Source organism: Heterocephalus glaber, unplaced genomic scaffold (genome assembly GCF_053883595.1).
Source record: "Heterocephalus glaber isolate CG9 unplaced genomic scaffold, H.glaber_assembly_v1.0 deba00001773, whole genome shotgun sequence".
Lineage (NCBI taxonomy): Eukaryota > Metazoa > Chordata > Mammalia > Rodentia > Bathyergidae > Heterocephalus > Heterocephalus glaber.
Window position 1 is genome coordinate 11,912,304 of NW_028258463.1, and position 19,646 is coordinate 11,931,949.

At 56.6% G+C, this 19,646-nt stretch overlaps 2 protein-coding genes across 3 annotated transcripts; both read right to left on the reverse strand.

Moving 5' to 3' along the window:
* Positions 1-2,398: 2,398 nt before the first annotated feature.
* On the reverse strand, positions 2,399-3,339 carry Ppy (pancreatic polypeptide). The gene is made up of 3 exons (XM_004859252.4): positions 3,232-3,339; positions 2,811-2,992; positions 2,399-2,657 (listed from the first exon to the last, which is right to left on the reverse strand). Exons 2-3 carry the CDS (start codon positions 2,990-2,992, stop codon positions 2,543-2,545), a joined length of 297 nt encoding a protein of 98 aa, XP_004859309.2. The 5' UTR covers positions 3,232-3,339; the 3' UTR covers positions 2,399-2,542.
* Positions 3,340-8,515: 5,176 nt separating this feature from the next.
* Pyy (peptide YY) lies at positions 8,516-18,100 on the reverse strand. Of its 2 annotated transcripts, XM_013077629.3 has the most exons (4): positions 9,378-18,100; positions 8,999-9,186; positions 8,727-8,810; positions 8,516-8,643 (listed from the first exon to the last, which is right to left on the reverse strand). In XM_013077629.3, the coding sequence occupies exons 2-3, from the start codon at positions 9,184-9,186 to the stop codon at positions 8,753-8,755; spliced, it is 246 nt and encodes an 81-aa protein (XP_012933083.2). In that variant the 5' UTR covers positions 9,378-18,100; the 3' UTR covers positions 8,516-8,643; positions 8,727-8,752. The 2 variants fall into 2 exon arrangements, with proteins under 2 accessions (XP_012933083.2, XP_087058528.1); XM_087202402.1 differs by having other exon boundaries at positions 8,999-18,100.
* Positions 18,101-19,646: the final 1,546 nt, after the last annotated feature.

Genomic DNA, 19,646 nt, shown 5'->3' on the forward strand with positions numbered 1-19,646 from the left:
TTGGAGCAGAAGGTCACCTCTGCCACTGCCCCCAGGCCCGGCAGGGACTGTGCCCAGGGAGGATGGCCAGCAGCCGCAGGCGCCCACACCCACCTGTCTGTCCCCAGCCGCCACACCGGCCAGGAGGCAGGGCAGAGGGTGGACCTGAGGGACAGAGGGCCTGGGTCCAGGGGACATAAAGGCCCCGAGGTCCCAGACGGCTGGTGGGAGTGGCGGGAGGGCTTCAGGGCACCTGCTGGGGGGGAGGTGGGGACTCCAGAGAGGTCAGCAAGAACAGGGGCTCAGGGCCTTGGGGTGCCCGTCACACTTAGGGATAGGGTGGTCTGAGGGCTCCCGTGTGGCCTGTGTCCCCTGTGCCTGGCGGGATGTGGGGTCCCCCGCTGGCATCCCGTATGCAAGAGGCTCTTTACCTGACCTAGGCCGAGTCGCTGACGGCCTGCTGCCACCTCCACAGGCGACTCTGGCCGAGGCGGGTGGCCGGGCAGGGCCTCAGGACAGGCGATGAGCTTAGGACACGGCGAGACAAGGAGCAGGCAGGGACCAGTGGCCAGTGGGGTAGAAGGAGAGTGCGCTCTCCCGCAGGGTCTGGCTGCTCCCAGGCCAGCAGGGAGATGGAGGGGAGAGGACAGAGCTGTGGGGAGAGGAGGGGTAGAGGAAAAGCTGAGGCTCCGGGGCGCTTGTTCTGTGGTGCTGGGGTTTGAACCCAGAGCCTTCTCGCTGAGCTGCACGTCCAGCCACGCATCCTAAGCTGCCCAACTGGGCTGGAACTTGGCCATCCTCCTGCCTCTGCCTCCGAATGCTGAGCTTACAGGTGGTCACTTGTACCCCCGCCTCGCCTTGGGTGTCCAGGTTGCACCCTGGACCCTAGCCCGTTCCTTTGGGCGCCATACACCCTTGCACGTCTCTAGGGCCCAGGACCCGGGCACCTGCCGAGCGTCACTGTCACGTGATCTCTGCCCTCCACCCGCGGCCTCACGTGGCCGCTGTCTGCCACCTACAGGCGGTGGCCCCGCGTTGCGCGTGCGCAATGGCGCTCAGCTGCCTGGCAACGCTGCTGCTGCTGCTGCTGCTGCTGCGGCCGGAGGGCGCGCAGGGCGCGGAGCTGCAGGTGTCGGGAGCCTTCCGATCCCAGGGCGGCCGGCTGGTTCTCCAACTTTGGCCAGCTCAACAAGTACGAGGAGAAGCTCTTCAGCAGCAGGTGGGCTGGGGAGTCCGGGGTCAGGGGGCGCCCGGCACCCCATGGGCGTATGCCCCGGGCCCACCCAGATGCGTCTTCTCCAGCTCGAAGAAACCTAAAAGCCCGAAGAAACCCGCGATCGCCACGAGCCCCCCGCCCCGGAAGGCGCTGGAGCTCAGACCCCTGCACCCGCTCCGAGGTCCCGGCTAGGACGGCGCTGACCCAAGTGACCAGGGCCCGGCGCGCCCCGTTCTCGCCCAGACGACCCCTGCGTGGGCCCCGGCCCCCTGGCTCCTCCCGCCCCGCAAGAGCAATAAAGAGAGGCCAGAGCGGTGCCTTCGGTGACCTGACGGTGCGGCAGTGGCGGGTCTCCCTGCCTCCAGGCCACGTTGCGCAGAACACGTGGCTTGGAGCTGTGCCCTCCTGGGGAGCAGCCCGGGAGGGGACACAGTGACAGAGGTACAGGGCGTGGCCACCAGCGGGGCCTGCACCTGGCAGGGCCCTTGGTCATCCCTGGCCACCGCAAGGGTGCCTCGGTGTCCCTGATGTCCTCCTTAGGGGAGGTCTGTACCTCTCCCCACTCCGGGCCACTAGCCTTAGCCACGATTTCGGGCCGCCTTGGAGACCCACGCCCCACAGCCAAGTGGTGCCCACCACATCCTGGAGGTTCCTCTGCCTGGCCCGGCCTGGTCCCTGTCCAGATCCTCGGTACAGCCCAGCATCCCACCGGGCTGGGTCACGCTCCCTGCCCGCCGTGGCTGTCCTTTGTCCGCAGGAGCCCCCAGGGCAAGAAGAGGAGAGAGAGATAAGCACACCCACTCCCACTACACGCACGCACACGTGCACACGGTCAGGGTGCCTGGTGGACAGTCCACAGGTCCTCACCCCATGGAGCCCAGTGCGGAGCCCATCGTGGGCTCCCCAGGTGCCTGGGCCTCAGGAACCCCAGGGCTTCCCCTCCAGCAGCAGCTTGAGGATGCCCTGTGCCCAGTCATGGCCCCCAGGTTTCTGATGAGCCAGCGTTGGGGCTGGACATATCGGCCCTGTCACTGGTCAGGAAGGTCCTGAGATGGCCCAAGCAGCATGCAGCCCAAGCCTGCCCTTCACTGCCTTGCCGGCTGGCCCTGGGGAAGGCCCCCTCTGACACTGTTCCCCCGAAATGACGAGGAGCCCCTTTCCCCGGGTGCCCAAGACACAGACACAGGCAGCTGCAGGGGCGCTTGCTTTATTAGTGGGGCCGGGGCAGGGCGCACTGGTGCTGCCGGGGCTCCCAGGCGGCGGGCAGCTGGCGCAGCTCACCCACAGACGCGGCTCCCTGTGGGGACAGCCCTGTGCTCCAGGAGGACTGCCTGGTGCCCTGTGCCCCTATACTGTGGGGAGCCAAGCAGACGGGCGATGGAACCCGGGGGCTGCTGAGTGGAGCAGGCGCCACCCTGGGAAGCCCAGCACGTCGTCCTTGTCCTCCGTGCTCTTCCCGTACCTGGGGAGGAAGCGCATGGGTGGGCCCTGTGCCTGGTGCCAGTGCCCTGCCCCATTTGCCTGTGGGCGCCATCCTCCTTCTGCCCAGGGGTGACCCTCAGGGCCAGGGCTGGGTGATGACCAGAACCCCAGGAAGCCAGGGCCCTGTGCCCACCTGGGCCGGGTCAGCATGTTGATGTATCTCCGCATCTCGGCTGCGTACTGGGCCATCTGCTCCGGTGTCGCATTGTCCCCAGGGTACACAGGCTCCGGAGGGGCTCCCCAGGCTTCCGGCAACAGCAGAGCCACAGAGGTGCTCAGAAGCAGCAGCGACAGACAGTGGCAGGTGGCGGCCATCTGAGGGGCAGGACAGGCAGTTGGCCCTGAGCCCCCCACCTCGGGAAGGGGGACAGCACAGGGGTCCCGGGCACCTGCCCCCCTCACTGCCAGAGAGTAAGTCCCAGCCAGCCCCAGAGCAGCAGGGGCAGCAAGGAGGACCTGGGGAGCAGAGGATGGCACCTGAGGCTGTGCACTGCGCCCCAGGAAGGACAGAGACCCATGGGTACCCAGAGCCCGGGCAGGCCGAGCCTTCTCACCCTGAGTTCTGAGCAGCAGGCGAGTCAAGGTGGGCGCTCACTGCAAGTGGGTCGCCCGCCTCGCTGCCTGCGCTTTATAGTCCTCAGCCCCCCAGTCCCCGCCCCACACCTCCCTCGCTGCCCAGCTCAGGGCCTCTCTGCTCGCCGTCTCCCTGGTACCCGCAGCACCGGTGCCACGGAAGGTCAGGGACGGGAGGGGCCGGGCACCACTCTGGGGCCCAGCTCTGGGGCCGATGGTGGCTGAAGAGGGCACAAGTCCGCCCTTGGGCACCAGAGTGTGTTTGGCCCTTCTGCTCGGCCGGCCAGAGAGCACCCTCCCCCAGGCCCCAGGAGCAGCCGGGCCCCACCAGGGCGGCCAGCACAGCAGGGAGCCGCCGCGGGCTCAGGACACAGTTCTGGAGGAGCTGGCTGAGGCCCTGGAGCAGCTCCTCTAGTCCGGGTCAGCCCAGGTCCTCAGGGCTGCAGCGGCGGAGTCTGCAGGTGGAGGGTGGAGGCCCGGGCCTCCTGCTGGGGTGCAGCAGAAGCGGGGAGAATGGGGCGGGGCTTTCCATCCTCAGTGGAGCGAAACGGGGCCCCAGGCTTGGGGTGTGGGTGCGCAGTGAGCGAGGAGTTGCCGGGGTCCCAGCTCCTCTTCCCCCATCATCATTGGCTGAAGCCCCCCCTGCGCCCCGCAGCAGCCCGGCTTAGAGATGGGTACCGCCAGGCGGGCTGTGGTGCTGCACACCTGTGATCCCAGCATTCTGGGAGGCTGAGGCAGGAGGGCTGCACGTTCAAGCCCTGCCTCAGCAACTCAGTGATTTAGTGGGACCGCTTCTCAAAATTAAAAAATGAAGGGCCCCGGATTTAGCTCAGTGGTTCCGCCGCCTGCCTCACAAGGAACGGAGTTCAATCCCCAGTACCAAAAAGAAAAAGAAAGGCCTGGGCTGTAGCTCAGTGCTGAGTGCCTGCCTAGCACATGCCCAGCCCTGGGTGCCGTGCCTAGTCTTGCAGGGGAAGGGAAAGAAGAAACAGGAGGCCCACCAAAGTGGACGGGCTTGTCCAAGTCCCCCCGCCACCTCAGCTGCCCATTGCACTTCTTCCCCACCCAGCGTCCCTTCCCACCCCTGGATCCGGGGCTCTGGCCGGATCAGCCCCTGGCTGTGGGGACAAAGGACCTCCGACTCCAGAGGTCCCTGCCATCCCAGAGCTGAGCACCAAGAATGGGGCCGAGGTCACAGGGCCTGGGTGGGGTCACACAGATCGCGGGGGGAGCAGGCCTCTCAGCGCCTGGCCTGGGACAGTTGGCCTCTGTGGACATGGAGCCCAGCCCTTCCCGCTGGGTTTGTCCCCTGAGCGAGGCAGAGGCCACCAGGGGCTCTGGGCCCGGCTTGGATCCGGACCTGGCCTGCCGCTGCCTGTGTCGGGCTGCTCCGGTGTCCGGGCCGTTGCAGTTCGGTGCTTTCCGTACAGGCCACTGCCGGCTGCAGACAGCAGCGTCCAGGCCCTGTGCGCGGTGCGGCGCTGGGGCAGCAGGGAGAGGTTGAGTCTGTGCCCCCCCCCCATCCGTCCGGATCCTTCTTTGTAAAAGTGTTCGCTCTGAGACAGGGTCTCACTAAGTCGCTATGCTGCCTGGGCTGAGCTTGGACGTGTGCCCTCCTGCCTCAGCCTCCCAGAGTGCTGGGATGACAGGCACCTCCCCCACTGGGGCTGGGCATCCTGCACGGTCCAGCCACCTCCAGAAGAGTGGCAGCCCTGGCCTGTCTGTGAGGTGCCCCTAGGGCAGGCGCCCGCGCATGCTAAGTGACCGGGCAGCAGCCCCTCGGCCTCCAGCCCTGCAGTGGAGGTGTGGACGCCACCCTCGCAGGAGCAGGAGCCGGAGCAGAAACCGCTCAGCGCCGCAGCCTGCCATGTCCCGGGCACCGTCACGGACCTGGCAGTGGAGACGCCACCTCCATGGCCTGGCACTGCCCGCCCTCCGGAGCTGCTCCTGTGGCTTCTCGGGTGCGTGTCCCTCCCCCTCCTGAACCTGCCCTGTCCAGGCCGGGTCACAGCGTGGCCACGATGCTTCCCTCGCTCCAGCCCTCGGGCAGGGACAGGGAGACCCGTAACGCCAGTGGGGACCATGTGAGGCGGGCAAGAGCTGAGGGTCCCCGCCACCCACCCCGGTGGCCCCCGAGTCACCATCACCTGGGAGAGGTGTCTCAGTCACCGCAGCCACTGTGTCCCTGGGATGGAGGGAGTCAGGGGAGCACAGGTCTGTGGAGAGCTCAAGGCCGGGAAGGAGGCCGGAAGCTGTTCCTGAAGGACGGGGACACTGAGGCTGAGCAAGGAAAGGAACCGGGTGTGGCGCTGCACAGTGTGATCCCAGCACTCGGGAGGCTGAGGCAGGAGCGTTCCCACAGGATCAAGGCCAGCCTGGGCTATATAGTTTAAGGCTGGCCGGGACTACCTAGCGAAACCGTGTCTGGAAAACAAATTTAAAAGAAGGGGAAAGAGAGGCCGTGGTCGCTGTGAGCTAGCTGCCATCATCACCATGTGCCTGGGTCCTTCCCGGGCCACCACAGCCTGGCCGGGAGGCCACAGGCTCCATGGAGCGGCTGAGGTCCTGCAGATCAGGAGGGAGCAGGACCAGGCCAGGCCTGAGAGTCACCCATGGTATGTCCTGGTCCTGCGTTGGTCGCCTCTGCTGGCTGGGGTCTGGCCTCGTCCGGGAAGGGTGGATTCCTGAGTGGGGGCAGCAGTGAGGGGCGAGCAGATGGGGCGCAGCTGTCCCAGGAGCCAGCACCCGTGGGGCCCTGGGCGCAGGCCGCAGTGATGCCCACACGGCCCTCGCCACCCCTCTGAGCTCTGGGGCCTGGCGTGGGGGCTGCGGACCCCCCCAAAGAAGCCGACACACAGAGGGGCGATGAAGAGTGGCCACAGGACTACCAGGGGGTGGCTGAGGCAGGCCTGCCGCCTCGGGGCCCAGCCTACTGGCGCCTCGGTCCGGAGCTGTCCTGAGATCCTAGCTGCTTTTCTCTGGCTGGGAAAATCGTCTCTGAGGAAAATTGTCATGGTAGCCTCGCTCCTCTGCTGTTTCATATTTTGACAGAGACCACGTTTATGTAACTTCTGTTACCGAATGTTGTTATGATCATTCTGTTATTAGTGTTGTCTATCTTCTGGGCTTTATTTATTTCTTTTTTTTCCGCTACCGGGGACTAAACTCAGGACCTTGCGTTTTTGAGGCAGGTGGCAGAACCACTGAGCTAAATCCCCAGCCCCAACCTATTTTTGGAATTTTGAGACTAGGTCTCAAGATATAATTCAGGCTGGCCTTGAACTCACTATAGCCTAAGGTGGCCTTGAATTGACAGAGCTCCTCCTGCCTCAGCCTCCCGAGTGCTGGGATCACAGGCATGGGCCCCATGCCCAGCTTGGGCCTAATTGATAAATTAAACTTCCTCCCAATGCATGTGTTGGGAAGACATAGTATAGACTTTATACAGCTCACCCAGGTCCCAGCACCCCTGGGCATCGGGGAGAGCTCCCTGGGGAAAGAGTGGCCACATCGTACCCTGGTGCTGGCCCTCCAGGGGCACTCTCGGGGTGCTAGCCCCGGGACCCTGGATGCCCTGTCAGCCCCCTGTGTGGGGGGAGCCCCAGGGGACCCCTGACTGACTGCCTGGGGGACCCCATGGGCCAGCCAGCGCTGTCCAACTGAGACCCAGAAATCGCCCAGGACACGATGGTTGTTTCCAGCTGCACATCTTAGGGCCATGTGTTACACGGGAGAGCAATGTGCCCACCCTGGGCCCACTTGGCCGGATCCCGGACACCCCAGTGCCACTGTGTTTCAGGGTGTGCAGAAGCACTAGTTCTGCCCGTTGACACAGGAGTGTATAAACTGCCACTGTGACAGCCGAGTTTCCCTTTGGTGGAGTCTGACCCGCTGCTCAAGGTTCCCGGTCACCTGGTGTCTGCTTCCCCCAGGCCCCTCCGATAGCCTCACGCTGACCAGGATTCCCGGCAACCCGACAGCCAGGGCACGGGAGACGGGGCCACGGGGCCTCGGTCAGGCCTCACAGTGCAGAGGGCGCCAAGAGACCTCACCATGCCCCGTTTCCTGGGCTGAAAGGGCACCTGGCCAGACCCTCCTGTCGCAGCAAGGGTTAATACCGAGCTGCCCGGTGCACCCCTTAGACTGAGGATCAAACCTGGAAGAGTCTCAGCAGCCACACGAAAGCATGAATGAAGACAGCTTTATTACAGGGTTAAGCAGTAAGAACAGTAAAAGGAAAGTAGGACAGATAGAAGTAACACAACACGTCACCAGCCAGGACAGCCACTCGGCTCAACACCCGAGGACAACCGGAAAATCCCGACCCGACTGGTCGAATCCCACTGGGCGCAGGCCCTGCACGCAGCTCTGAGTCTCCCAAAGTCCGCCTTTCCCCGCTGGTCATATAGCGTGTTGCACACAGGCGGCCGCATGGCAGCAAGGTGTATGTGTCTCAGCAGGAGTCTGCTCCCAGGTCTGGCTGGGAGCGGGCAGAGTCCTTGTCCAAATACTTCAGATTAGGGTGTTTATCCCTCAAGGGCAGACTCGGGGTGGGGAGTCCTCAGCCCTGCGCAGAGAGGTCACCTGGGGGACGTGAATCGAGTGACTCCATGCTCCCTCCCTCACCCTCCGGCCTTCCCGCCCTACCTGGGGGCGCTGAGGGCCTGGGGCAGGGGCAGTGGGAGCCTCCCAGCCCTAGCATGCCGGCCTCCCGGCCTCCCCAGTAGCTGCACCCAGAGCCTTCTGTCCCCCAGCGTCACTGGACTAGTGCCCCCCAGGGACCGGCCCTCCTGCCCTCTGGTCCCTCTGGGTCCGAGGCTTTGCGTTCCCCCATCCCCTCTGCCCCAGCACCTGCCTGGACTTGGACAGGACATTCAGAGCTGGAGGCCCAGCGAGACCCCACAGATTCAGCCCTTCCTTTAGGGGTCCCCCACCTGAGGGGGTGGGGACGCACAGACAGCAGAACCTAGTGGTCACAACGGAGGCCTGAGGCCCAGGCAGCCAGGGAGAGCAGCCAGGGCCAGCCCAGGCAGGCCTTGTCTAGGTTGGGTTACGTTGGTTGGCACTGCAGCATGGAGCTCAGCGTCTGGTGGGGAGGGGACACTGCAGTCTCCTGTGGCCTTGTCACCGGGAAGGCTGGTGCCTAGGATGGGGCGTTAGCTAGCAGTGACCCCTGCCGGCCGCCCTGGGTCCCTGGACCCGGTGGGTCCCAGCGGATGCCCCTGCAGAGAGAAGGGAAGGAAACACACTCGCACACGGTGTGAGTCTGAGATCTGCACTTTATTGGGGACCTGGAGGACGAGGACGTGGGGCAGGGCACCCGGCAGAGGGGTCCGCGGCGCCGCAGGCATCTCCGGGTCTCGCGTGTTCATCACCGGCATGCGTCATCTGGCCTGCAGGAGGAAGGAGAGGAATCCAGTCTGGAAGTGGCCCAGGGTCCCGGGCCGACTGCGCGCGGAGAGCGCCTTTACCGGACCTGCGCGGGCGGTGCCGGTCCTCGCCTTAGTCGGGGGACAGCAAGCTGGGGAGCGCTGCTTCTGGGCCAGCACGCTTTCCGTACCTGGGGGGAGTGGGCGTGGTCAGGCCCGGGGACCACGAGTGGGCGTGGCCCGCCCCGCCCCGACCATGCTGGGGTCTAGGTGGGCTCGAGGGGGCGTGACCAGTCTCTATTTGGATATGTGGGCGGGGCCTGGCCGATGGGCGGGGCCTGGGCGTGGTGGGCACTGCCCGCCCAGCGCACGCGCTCACCGCTGCCGCGTGACAAGGTTGAGGTAGTGGCGCAGTGAGGCATAGTAGCGGCTCAGCTCTTCCGGCGAGGCGTCGCCCCCTGGGGCCTCAGGTTTAAGGGGATAGGCGTCGACCAGCGCCCCCAGGCCGGCGAGCAGGGCCAGCAGCACGGCAGCCACTGCGGGCCGTGACCTGCGCATCGGCTCCATCTGGGGGACACGGGGTGCGTGCCGGCCGGGCCTCAGTTTCCCCATTTGGCAGCCCAGAGCCCCAACGGCCCAACGCGCGGCTGCCCAGAGGAAGAGGGTGGAGCCGCGGTTCCGGGGTTCTCCGCCTGCTGCCTCCCTGCCCGGCTTCCTGCCGCTCAGTCTCCCATCCCGGCCTCAGTTTCCCCACTCACAGCCACAGCACCGGAAGCGCGATGAGCAGCGCGGAGTCGCAGATGGGGTCAGCGCCGAGGTCGGGGCCGAGGGCATAAGGCAGCGGCCTCTAGTCAGGGCCCCATCCCTGGAGCTTATATCCCGGCCAGAGGAGGAGGGGACGGGGAGGGGCGGGGGGCTCCTCCTCCTCTGCCCCCGCCCTCCTCGGAGTCCGCACCGCCCGGAACTCGGGATGGGACAAGGGACGGGCTGTCGTGATGACCCCGCCTGATCCTTGCAGACCCCGCACCGGGGTGCAGCTCAGCGGGCGAGGCCCTGGGCCCAGGCTCCTGGGGCGGCCCTGGCCTCAGCCTGGGAGTGGGCGCAGGGCAGCAGCTTGCGCCCGTCTGGGGACCGTGTCCCCTGCCTCTGCTCTGGGGGCTGTGGTGCTGAGGCCTGGCCGGCGGACCCGGCCCGCCCCGCAGAGCCCCCAGCCCTAGGCGTTCAGGGCCCTGCGGGTTAGTGATGCCAAGGTGCCCGGGCGCATGCCGCTGTCCCCTGTCCCCTCCAGCCTCCCCCAGGGTGTGGAGCCCAGGTGGGCACCAGAGCCGTGGAAGGAAGAGAAGACAGGTGTTTATTGGGCACTGCTCTGGGCCAGCCCGGCAGCAGCGTTTCTGGCACAAGACTGTGAGCTCGGGGGACACGGAAGCTCCCAGAGGTGACAGCACAGCCGAGGTCCCTTGCACCCCACAGGAGAAAGATGGGGCCCCAACCACCCTGAGGCCGGAGAGCTCAACACCCGGCGTCCCCTTGGGGCTTGGGAGGCCAGCGGGGGCCCTGAGGACCGAGGCTGAGCAGCCAGGAGGAGGGGACAGTCCCTGCCCCCCATCTGGCTGGAGCCCCCAGAGCTGCCAAGTGTCCCTCAGCCAGCAGAGGCAGGGCCACTGGCTCATCCGTCCACCCTGTGGGACAGATGGCTTGGGTGCTATTTTTAGAGCTCTCCAGGCCCCTTGATGGTGTTTTTATGGGTTCAGTCACCCACACCCTCCGGAACTGGCCCTGGGCAACCCAGGAAACCCAGGGCCCCTTGCTGGGCAGGAGATAGAGGAGGAAAAGGCCACCAGGCAAGATGACAGGAGACCCACCCCAGGGGGAGGGGAGGGTCATTCTCATAGGGCGCCAGGTCTGGGGCAAGGTTCAGCTCTCCAGGGAGAGGTGGGCTGCATCTTGGTCCCCAGGAACCCCGCCTGCACCCTCCTTGGACACCCCGGGTCTTAGGAGGCCCCAGGTGAAGGCATGGGGAGAAGAGTTGTGTCCAGGCTGAAGAGACAGGAATGCCTGGAGGACCGGCGGGGAGACATGGCCCTGCACTTGGGGGATGTGAGGCGGCTGGGGTGTGGGGCAGAGTGGTTAGGGCAGCTCTGACCAGAGAAGCCCTGGGTTTGAATCTCAGCAATGCAAGAAAACAAAAGCAACCCCTGCTAAAGGGACGAGGACGGGGTAGGGGACTCCTTTGATCCGGCAGCACCAGGCAGGAGTGACCCCGGAAAGATAGGTGGAGGAAGTGGGAACCCCACGTCCCTGGAAGCCCACAAGCCATTTCTGGGGCACCTTTATCCCGGAGGGTCCCCTTGTGGCCAGGAGCCTGCTCCATCTCCCTCCTGTCCTCTGACAGTTGGAGGGCGAGGGGAGTGATCAGGCCATTCATCACCGGCTTCCTTCCCACCAGAGAGCTCATCAGCCTGCAACTGTCCCCACACCCTGGATGACGTGTCCTGCACAGACCTGCCCCAGTAGAAACCTCAGAACCAGCTGTGCTGGTCACTCGAGACCAGGACCCCAGCTCGGCCTTGAGGCGAGGCAGTCATGGCGGCTCTTGTCTGTCCTCAGTGCACCAACAGGGCTGCCCTGGGCAGGGGGGCCGCGGACCTGGGCTGGGGAGGCTGCGGGCTGCTCATCAAGATGGGGTGGCCCGGGGTGCTCTGCTCCCCACCAGCCAGCACCTCTTGTGCGTCCCCAGGGCCTCTACTCCGTGTCAGGCACTGAGCAGGGGAGCCACATCACCCACCCTCGGTGCCCCCGCCACCGAGATGCCACGCAGCAAGTGACAGTCTTCATCCGAGAAGCACGTGTTGAGCCAGGCACAGTGCCCCACGCCTGTCATCCCAGCTCCTTGGGAGGCTGAGGCAGGAGGATCGAAAGTTCAAGCCCATGGCCCCGGGGATTTGGCTCAGTGGTTGCACTGCCTGCCTCACAAGTGCAAGATCCCAAGTTCGATCCCCGGTACCAAAAAGAGAAAGTTCAAGCCCAGCCAGGGCAATTAGCAAGACCCTGTCTCAAAGGGGCCAGGTGTGGCGCAGTGGTGCAGCCCTCCCCTGGCACGTGGGAGGAGGCCTGGCTCAGGCCTGGCACCACATGGAGAAAGCATTGGTTAAGCCCCTGCCATGTGCCAGATTCTGTGGTGGGCCCTGGGATAGAGCAAACAGGCAGAAATCTGTTTATAGAAAATAAGGAGCCGGGGATTTGTCTCAGTGGCACCATGCCTGCCTCACAAGTGTGAGGTCCTGGGTTCCATCTCCGGCACAGAAAAAGAAAGGAAAGGAGTGTGTGTGCTGATGGAAGGAGCTACAGGGAAGCCAGGGTGGGGAGTAGGGGCACGAGTGCCGGGGTGGGCGCCTTTACATTGTGTGGTGGGCAGGACCTGCCTGCACCGGGCAGCTGGAGGGAGACAGGGCTCCGGGAAAAAGTGTGCCTGGCAGGGGAAGCTGCTGGAGCCAAGGCCTCGGGGCCGGGGGCTGCTGTAAGGGCTCAGGCTGCGCCGGGACAGAGCCGAGGGGAGGAGGTGCAGAGGATGCTGAGCTGTGTGAGGACCAGGGGCTTCAGTGCCTCGACTCTGTGACTGCCCACGGCCAGTCGGCAGGGATGCGAGGGCAAGGCCTGTGGGAGGTGAGGGCAGCAAATGCTGCCCACCCCGGGCTGCTGGCTGTGTGGAGCTGGGACTGGGAACCAGGGCAGGGGCTCACGGCTTCGGATCAGGGAGCCCTGCACACAAGGCAGCTGTCCTCGCCTGAAACGCAGTGCTCACGCTGGGCTCACACACCTGTGACCCACGCCGGGGACACCCACTCGTGACACGCACCTGTAACATCCACCTGTGGCCTGGTGCGTGCTCAAAGTCCAGGCTTTCCTAGAATGGGCACCGGGCAACTGTGCCCCTGGCCAGTGTGGCATGAAGCAGCCTTTAATTCTGGATATAAGTTTGAATTTCAGATAATTATTGTGCTGTGAAAACTTCCTTTGATCTTTTTCAGTCACTTGAAAATTCAGCCACTTAGAAAACCATTCACCCTCCCAGGTGTGCACAAGGTGTGGGGCGGAGCCACTGCCGTGATTCTTGGTAGTGTTTCCTGTGCAGTCTGGGCTTTTTTTCATGAAGTCTTTGCCTACTCCTATGTCCTCAAGCGTTCTACCTCTTCTCTCTTCCAGCAGATTTAGTGTTTCTGTTTCAATATTTAGATTTTTTTGATCCATTTTAATTTTAGGTTAGTGCACGGTGAGAGATACGGGTCTAGTTTCAATCTTCAGTTTTTCCAGCACCATTTATTAAAGAGGCTGTCTTTCCTCCAGTGAGGGTGTTTGGTTCCTTTGTTAAAGATGAGGTGGCTGAGTATGTCTGGAGCTGTTTCTGCATCCTCCAGTCTGTTCCATTGATCCTCAGGTCTGTTCTTTTGCCAGTACCATGCTGTTTTTATGACAGTAGCTTTGTAGTATAGTTTCAGATCAGGGATTGTAATACTCCCTGCCTTGCCTTTGTTGCCCAGAATTGCCTTTGCTATTCTAGGTCTCTTCTGGTTCCAAATGAATTTTAGGATTGTTTTTTCTAATTCTGTGAGATATGCTGTTGGAAGTTTGATTGGGATTGCACTGAATCTGTATAACAATTTTGGAAGTATGGCCATTTTCACTGTATTGGTTCTTCCTATACAAGAACAAGGGAGGGCCAGGGATTTAGCTCAGTGGTTTCGCCGCCTGCTACGCAAGCGCAAGGACCCAAGTTCGATCCCCAGTACCAAAAAACAAAACAAAAAACAAGAACAAGGGATGTCTTTCCATTTTCTGATATCCTCTTCAATCTCCTTTTTCAGAGTACTGTAGTTTTCAATATAAAAGTCTTTTACTTCCTTGTTAGATGGATTCCTATGTATTTCATTTTTTGGATGCTATTGTGCAAGGGATTGTTTCTCTAATTTCTCTGTGAGTCTGTTATTCATGTACAGGAAGGTATTGACCTTTGAGTGTTGACTTTGTATCCACCTATGCCACTGAATTTGGTTATCCAATCTAAAAGTCTTTTGGTGGAGTTTTTGGGGTCTTCTATGTAGAATATCATGTCATCCCCAAATAATGATAATTTAACTTCTCCCTTTATTATCCTTACTCCTTTTATTTCTTTCTCTTGTCTAATTGCTCTGGCTAATGTTTCCAGAACTATATTGAACAAGAGAGGTGATAGTGGACATCCTTGTCTTGTTCCTGATTTTAGAATGAAAGCTTTCAGTTTTTGCCCATTTAATATGATGTTGGCTGTTGGTTTGTCATAGATGGCTTTTATCAGATTGAGATAAAGACCATCTACACCAGTTTTCTGTAGAGCTTTTATCATGAATGGGTGTTGAACCTTGTCAGATGCTTTTTCTGTCTCTATTGAAAGGATCATATGGTTTTTGCCCTTGGCTCTGTTAATATAGTGTATCACGTTTATTGATTTATGTACGTTGAACCATCCTTGCATCCCTGGGATGAATCCCACTTGGTCATGGTGTATAACCTTCTTGATGATTTGCTGAATTCTGTTCGCCAGTATCTTACTGAGGATTTTTACATCAATCTTCATTAGTCAGATTGGCCTATGATTCTCCTTTTTGTTTGGATCCTTCTCTGGTTTTGGAATCAGGGTGATGCGTGTTTCCAGGAATGAGTTTGGGAGTATTGCTTCCCTTTCAATTTCATTGAAGAGTTTGAAGAGCAGCAGCATTAGGTCTTATCTAAATTTCCTGTAGAATTCAGCAGTGAATCCATCAGGGCCAGGGCTTTTCTTTGTTGATAGGTTTTTAATTACATATTCAATTTCATTGGCTGATACTGGTTTATTTAGAATTTCTATGTCTTCTTGATTCAGTTTTGCTAATTCATATGTATCCAGGAATCTGTCCATTTCTTCTGTATTTTCCATCTTATTAGAATACAGGTTCTCGAAGTAGGTGTTGATGATCTTCTGGATTTTGCAGGATCTGTTGTGGTTTCACCCTTTTCATTCCTAATTGCATGGATTTGAGTCTTTTCTTTCCTTTTTTTGATAAGTTTGGCTAAGGGTTTGTCAATTGTATTTAATCTTTCAAAGAACCAACTATTTGATTCATTGGTTCTTTGTATTGTTTTCTCAGTCTCCACTGCATTAATTTCTGCTCTGATTTTTATAATTTTCTCCCTCCTATGAGCTTTGGGCTTGACTTGGTCTTCTTTTTCTAGGAGCTTGAGATTCAACATTAGGTTGTTTATTTGAGCCCACTATGTTTTCCTAATATGGGAATTCACTGCTATAAATTTCCCTCATAGCACTGCTTTCATTGAGTCCCATAAGTTCAGGTATGTTGTATTCTCATTATCATTTAATTGTAAAAATTATCTAATTTCTTCTTTAATTTCATCTGGGTTGTTCAGGAGGGTGTTATTTAATTTCCATGTGTTTATAAAGTTCTTGTGGTTTCTTTTGCCATTGATTTTCAATTTCATTGCACTATGGTCTGATAATATGCATGGGATAATTTCAGTTCCTTTGCACTTACTTAAAGATGTTCTATAAGCTAGTATATAATCTGTTTTGGAGAAAGTCCCATGTGCAGCTGAGAAGAATGTGTATCTGATGTTGTGGGGTGGAACACTCTGTAAACATTTACTAAGTCCATTTGTTCAAAAGTTTGGTTCAATTCTAATATTTCATTGTTGATTTTTTTTGTCTAGTTGATCTGTCTACTTGTGAGGTGGGGTATTAAGATTCCCCATTACAACTGTATTAATGGTTATATAATTTTTCATGTCTGTTAATATTTGTTTTATATAGTTGAGTGTACTGGTATTTGGTCCCTATATATTTAGGATTGTTATCTCTTCCTCTTGGATTGTTCCCTCAGGATGCAGTGACCTTCTTTGTCTCTTAATCTGTCTTGGCTTGAAATCCACTTTGTCTGTAAATAAAATAGCTACCCCTGCTTTTTTCTGGGTTCCTGTTACATGGATTATTGTTTGCCATCACTTGACTTCCAGTCTATGAATTTTTGAATTAAATGTGTTTCTTGTATGCAGCATATTGTTAGATCTTACTTCTTGATCCATTCTGCCAGTCTGTTTCTTTTGATTGGTGAATTGAGACCATTAACATTGATGGTTATAACTGATATGTATCGTCTTATCTCTGTCATGTTATTTTCCTGCTGTTGGCTTTCTTCTTTCCTTTTCTGTTAAGTCCTTGCCTTGCCTGGTGGATTCATTCTGTTGGGGTTCATGGAGTTTAATCCTTATTGTCTCTTTCTATAATATCCTTCAGAACACTTTGGAGTGCTGCTTTGGTGGTCAGGTGTTCTTTGTCATGGAAGTATCTTATTTCTCCATCAATTTTGAAGGATAGTTTTGCAGGGTACATCAGTCTGGGTTGGAGATTGTTTTCCTTTAGGGCTTAAAATACTTCACTCCAAGCTCTCCTTGACTTGAGAGTTTTTGTTGAGAAGTCTGCTGGGATTCTGACGGGCTTTCCTTTATAGGTGATTTGTTTCTTTTCTCTAACAGCTTTTAATATTTTGTCCTTGTGTTGAACTTCTGGAATCTTGACTATTATATGCCTTGGGGAAAATTTTTTTTTTTTTGGTTATGGCTAATTGGAGTCCTCTATGCCTCACTTATCTGTATGTCAAATTCTTTTCCCTTGTTTGGAAGTTTTCTGCCATTACTTCTGAGAACAGGTGTTTTATGTCATTTGCACTATCTCCTGCTTTTTCATTGACTCCAGTCAATCTTATGTTATTCTTTTTTGCATCATCTAGCAGCTGCTGGATTGATCTCTCATGGTCCCTTGCTATTTTTTCCCCATATTTTTAAGAAATTTCTCTTTTCATGATCACTAACTGCAATCCTGTCTTCTCTATCTGATGTTCTGTCCTCACATTGGCTCATTCTGCTGCGTATACTTTCAATGGAGTTTTTAATATCCTGGATATCTGTTCAGTCTGTTTCATGGATTCCATTTCTTTCTTATGCTGGGCATTCATGGTTTCCATCATGTTCGTGAGCTCCTCTGCTTTTTTTAATCTGTATCTTTCATTCTGGTCACCATCTCTGTAGTTATCGGGGGAATTATTTCTGCTTTGATTTTTTTCTAGAGCCTTGTTCATCTGCATTGTTGCTTCTGCTGTTGGATTGTTCCAGTTCATTGCTCCCAGGGTTTGCATTTGGTGGGTTGAAAGTCTGAGGGGGGTGCATCTTGTTTAAGTGTCTTCTCATTTTCTATTTTTTTAAAAGTGTGATTCTTTGGTTGATGCTTATTAATTGTGTATGGTGAGTAGCTTTATTGCCAGTATTCAGAACCATTAGCAAATGATTACTTGTCAGAAGCATCTTCCAGGTGTAGCTAGCTTTTGGCTTTTGAGTCTGTCGCAGGATCCTACCTCTTCAATTTATTGGGGATGAGAAGTTTCTCCCTACTTGCCCCAGCCACCAGTTCTTTGGCACTGGCCTATAGGTGTTTTTTTCAGGACCCTTAGGCAATCTCAGTCTTGGTATACCAGGAGGAACAACTGATTAGCACAATTATGTCACCTTGGCTAAAGTAGTACAATGAACAATAACAATAGCATCATATACAGACAGCCATGAAAATAACAAAGTGTAGCCTTTAATATGGCAATTTACCCTTAGGGGAGAAGATTTAAAAGGGGTTGGGGGTAAAAAAAAAATAGGAATAGAAGAAGAGGAAGAGATCAGAAGCAAGGCTGGAGGACAAACTTTAGGAAACTGGTGAGGAAGACAGGTGGGAAAGAGAAAAGGAAAAAAATAAAGACAAGAACAGAACAGCCAATGCCTGCCTCGCAAGCACAAGGTCCTGAGAGCTATCCCCAGTAACAAACAAAACAAAACAAAACAGAACAACAACAACAACAAACTAGAAACTATGTTCAAATAGTCAAGAAAAAACCCAAAACAACACAAAAACTAGAGGCTGGGTATTTAGCTCAGTGGTTCTGGTGCCTGCCTTACAAGTGCAAGGTCCCGAGTTCAATCCCCAGTACCAAAACAAAAAACAAAAAACAAACCCAAAACATCCAATTCAAAGTGTGTCTCTGCTGTCACTGTTAGGCATTATGGGTAAACAGAGTCCAGAGCTAAACTTATTAATTCCAGCAAGCTAGGTTCAGCTTCACCATGGGGTAGTGGATAATCCCAGGCAGCCTGGCCCTGTAGTTCCTGTGAAGTTCAGGCTGGTTTCTGGCTATGAGGCTGGAACCAGATTCTTTGAGCCTACAACAGTCTATGTGTCTCCTGCTGGCTTGAACTCCACTCCCTCACCTCCTGCTGACTTGAACTCAGCACCTGAACCGAGGCACTGGGAGCCACTAGATGGAGTTCACCTGGAGCTGTTCTGAGTTCCAAACTCAGTTGGCCCCCGTCCAAGATGGCTACCAACCAATCACCCTCTCCTGGGTGAGGTCTGAACCCAGATAACTCACTAGCTGCTGCAGACTGATTCGTCCACTGCTCCATTCCACTGGTGTGTTTCTCCATGGAGGCCCCTGGGGTCGTCAGTAGTCACTGTGCATCTGCAGTTTGGCCCACAGTTCCTTCATAGAGAGTCCGGGCTCTGGAAGAGAGTGCTGCTTGGTACCACCCTCCTCTACGTTAAAGTCTCTTTGTTCTCCCTGTAGACTTCAGTTCTCACCTCAGATCCTTCCTAGGTCCCAGGACCCACTTCCCTCCTCCTTTTCCTCGAACTGCTGTATTCCAGTGTCAGGACACCAAATCTCAGAGAGGGTCTTTCTCTGCTGCTCACCACTCTGCCATCTTCCTGGAAGTCCCTGTGGGTGTGATTTTTGTGTGTGTGTGGATATGATTTCTGCCAGGGTCAAAGGAGAACGGAGGCAGGGCCCAGTGAGTGTGCGTGGTGTACTTGAAGTCAGAGCAAGATGCCTCAGCCTGCAGCAGCTCTGGGGTCCTCTCTCCCGAGGGTCTTTAGCTGCACTTGTCATGGCTGCCTCTATGTCCTGAACCGATTCAAAACATTGACCTTTTGGGCCGGGGATGTAGCTCAGTGGTTTCACTGCCTGCTGTGCAAGCGTAAGGACCCGAGTTCGATCCCCGGTACCAAAAAAATAAAAAATAAAAAAATAAAAACATTGACCTTTTGTTGGACTTGGTGGCACACACCTGTAACCCCAGCCCTCGGGAGGCTGAGGCAGGAAGATCACCTCAAGTTTAAGGCCAGTCTGGACTACATAGTTCAAGGCCAGGCTGAACTAAACAGCAAGACCCTGTCTCAAAAACCAAAAACAAAATTGTTGACCTTTCAAGGTCATCTTGACTTTGGGGAAGAGCTGGAAGTCACCCGAGCCTGGATCTGGTGAACCGGATGGATGAGAACACTGTGTCATGTTTTTCTGAGCCTGCCTTTCCCTTGGCAGCAGTGTTCGCTGTATTTTTGATGATCTCATAAAGACCCTCAGGAAAGGGCTCCAGAGCTGCTTCCAAAAGTGGCAAGAACGATGGAATGAGTGTGATTGAAGTGAGGGGAGGACTTTTAGGGGCTCGTGGCAGTGTGTCCTTTACTGTGATAAGTTTTTGGGGTTTGTTTTTTTTGGTACCAGGGATGGAACTCGGGACCTTGCGTTTGCAAGGCAGGCGGCGGCACCACTGAGCTAAATCCCCAGCCATACCGTGATGTTTTAAATGTAAAAATTCACCATATTTAGATCGCGCCTTTACGTGTACATGAACATACACACACACAGTGCTTGCATGTACGTGCATGTTTACATACAGAGGTCTGCCCCACTTTAACAGATTTTTCTTTTCATTTCGTTTTTTGGTGGAATTTTTCAAAAGACTAGTCAAGGGCCCAAACCTGCTTGTATCTAAGCAAGGGCTTTGCCAGTACATTGTATATTTTGTGTGCCTTGGGTGGGTGTATGTATTACTTTAACAAGTTCAGGGACCCCGTCCAATGAGTCACATGAGTGCAGGCGTATGCTGTGTCCTGCAGCCTGTGC

Bases quoted from the DNA above. Each gene is read 5' to 3' on its own strand.
- Ppy (XM_004859252.4), bottom strand. From the start codon at position 2,992: ATGGCCGCCACCTGCCACTGTCTGTCGCTGCTGCTTCTGAGCACCTCT. The intron at 2,658-2,810 runs GTGGGCACAGGG...CTTCCTCCCCAG, and splicing joins AACATGCTGACCCGGCCCAG to GTACGGGAAGAGCACGGAGG.
- Pyy (XM_087202402.1), bottom strand. From the start codon at position 9,231: ATGGGGAAACTGAGGCCCGGCCGGCACGCACCCCGTGTCCCCCAGATG. The intron at 8,811-8,998 runs GTGAGCGCGTGC...CACTCCCCCCAG, and splicing joins AACCTTGTCACGCGGCAGCG to GTACGGAAAGCGTGCTGGCC.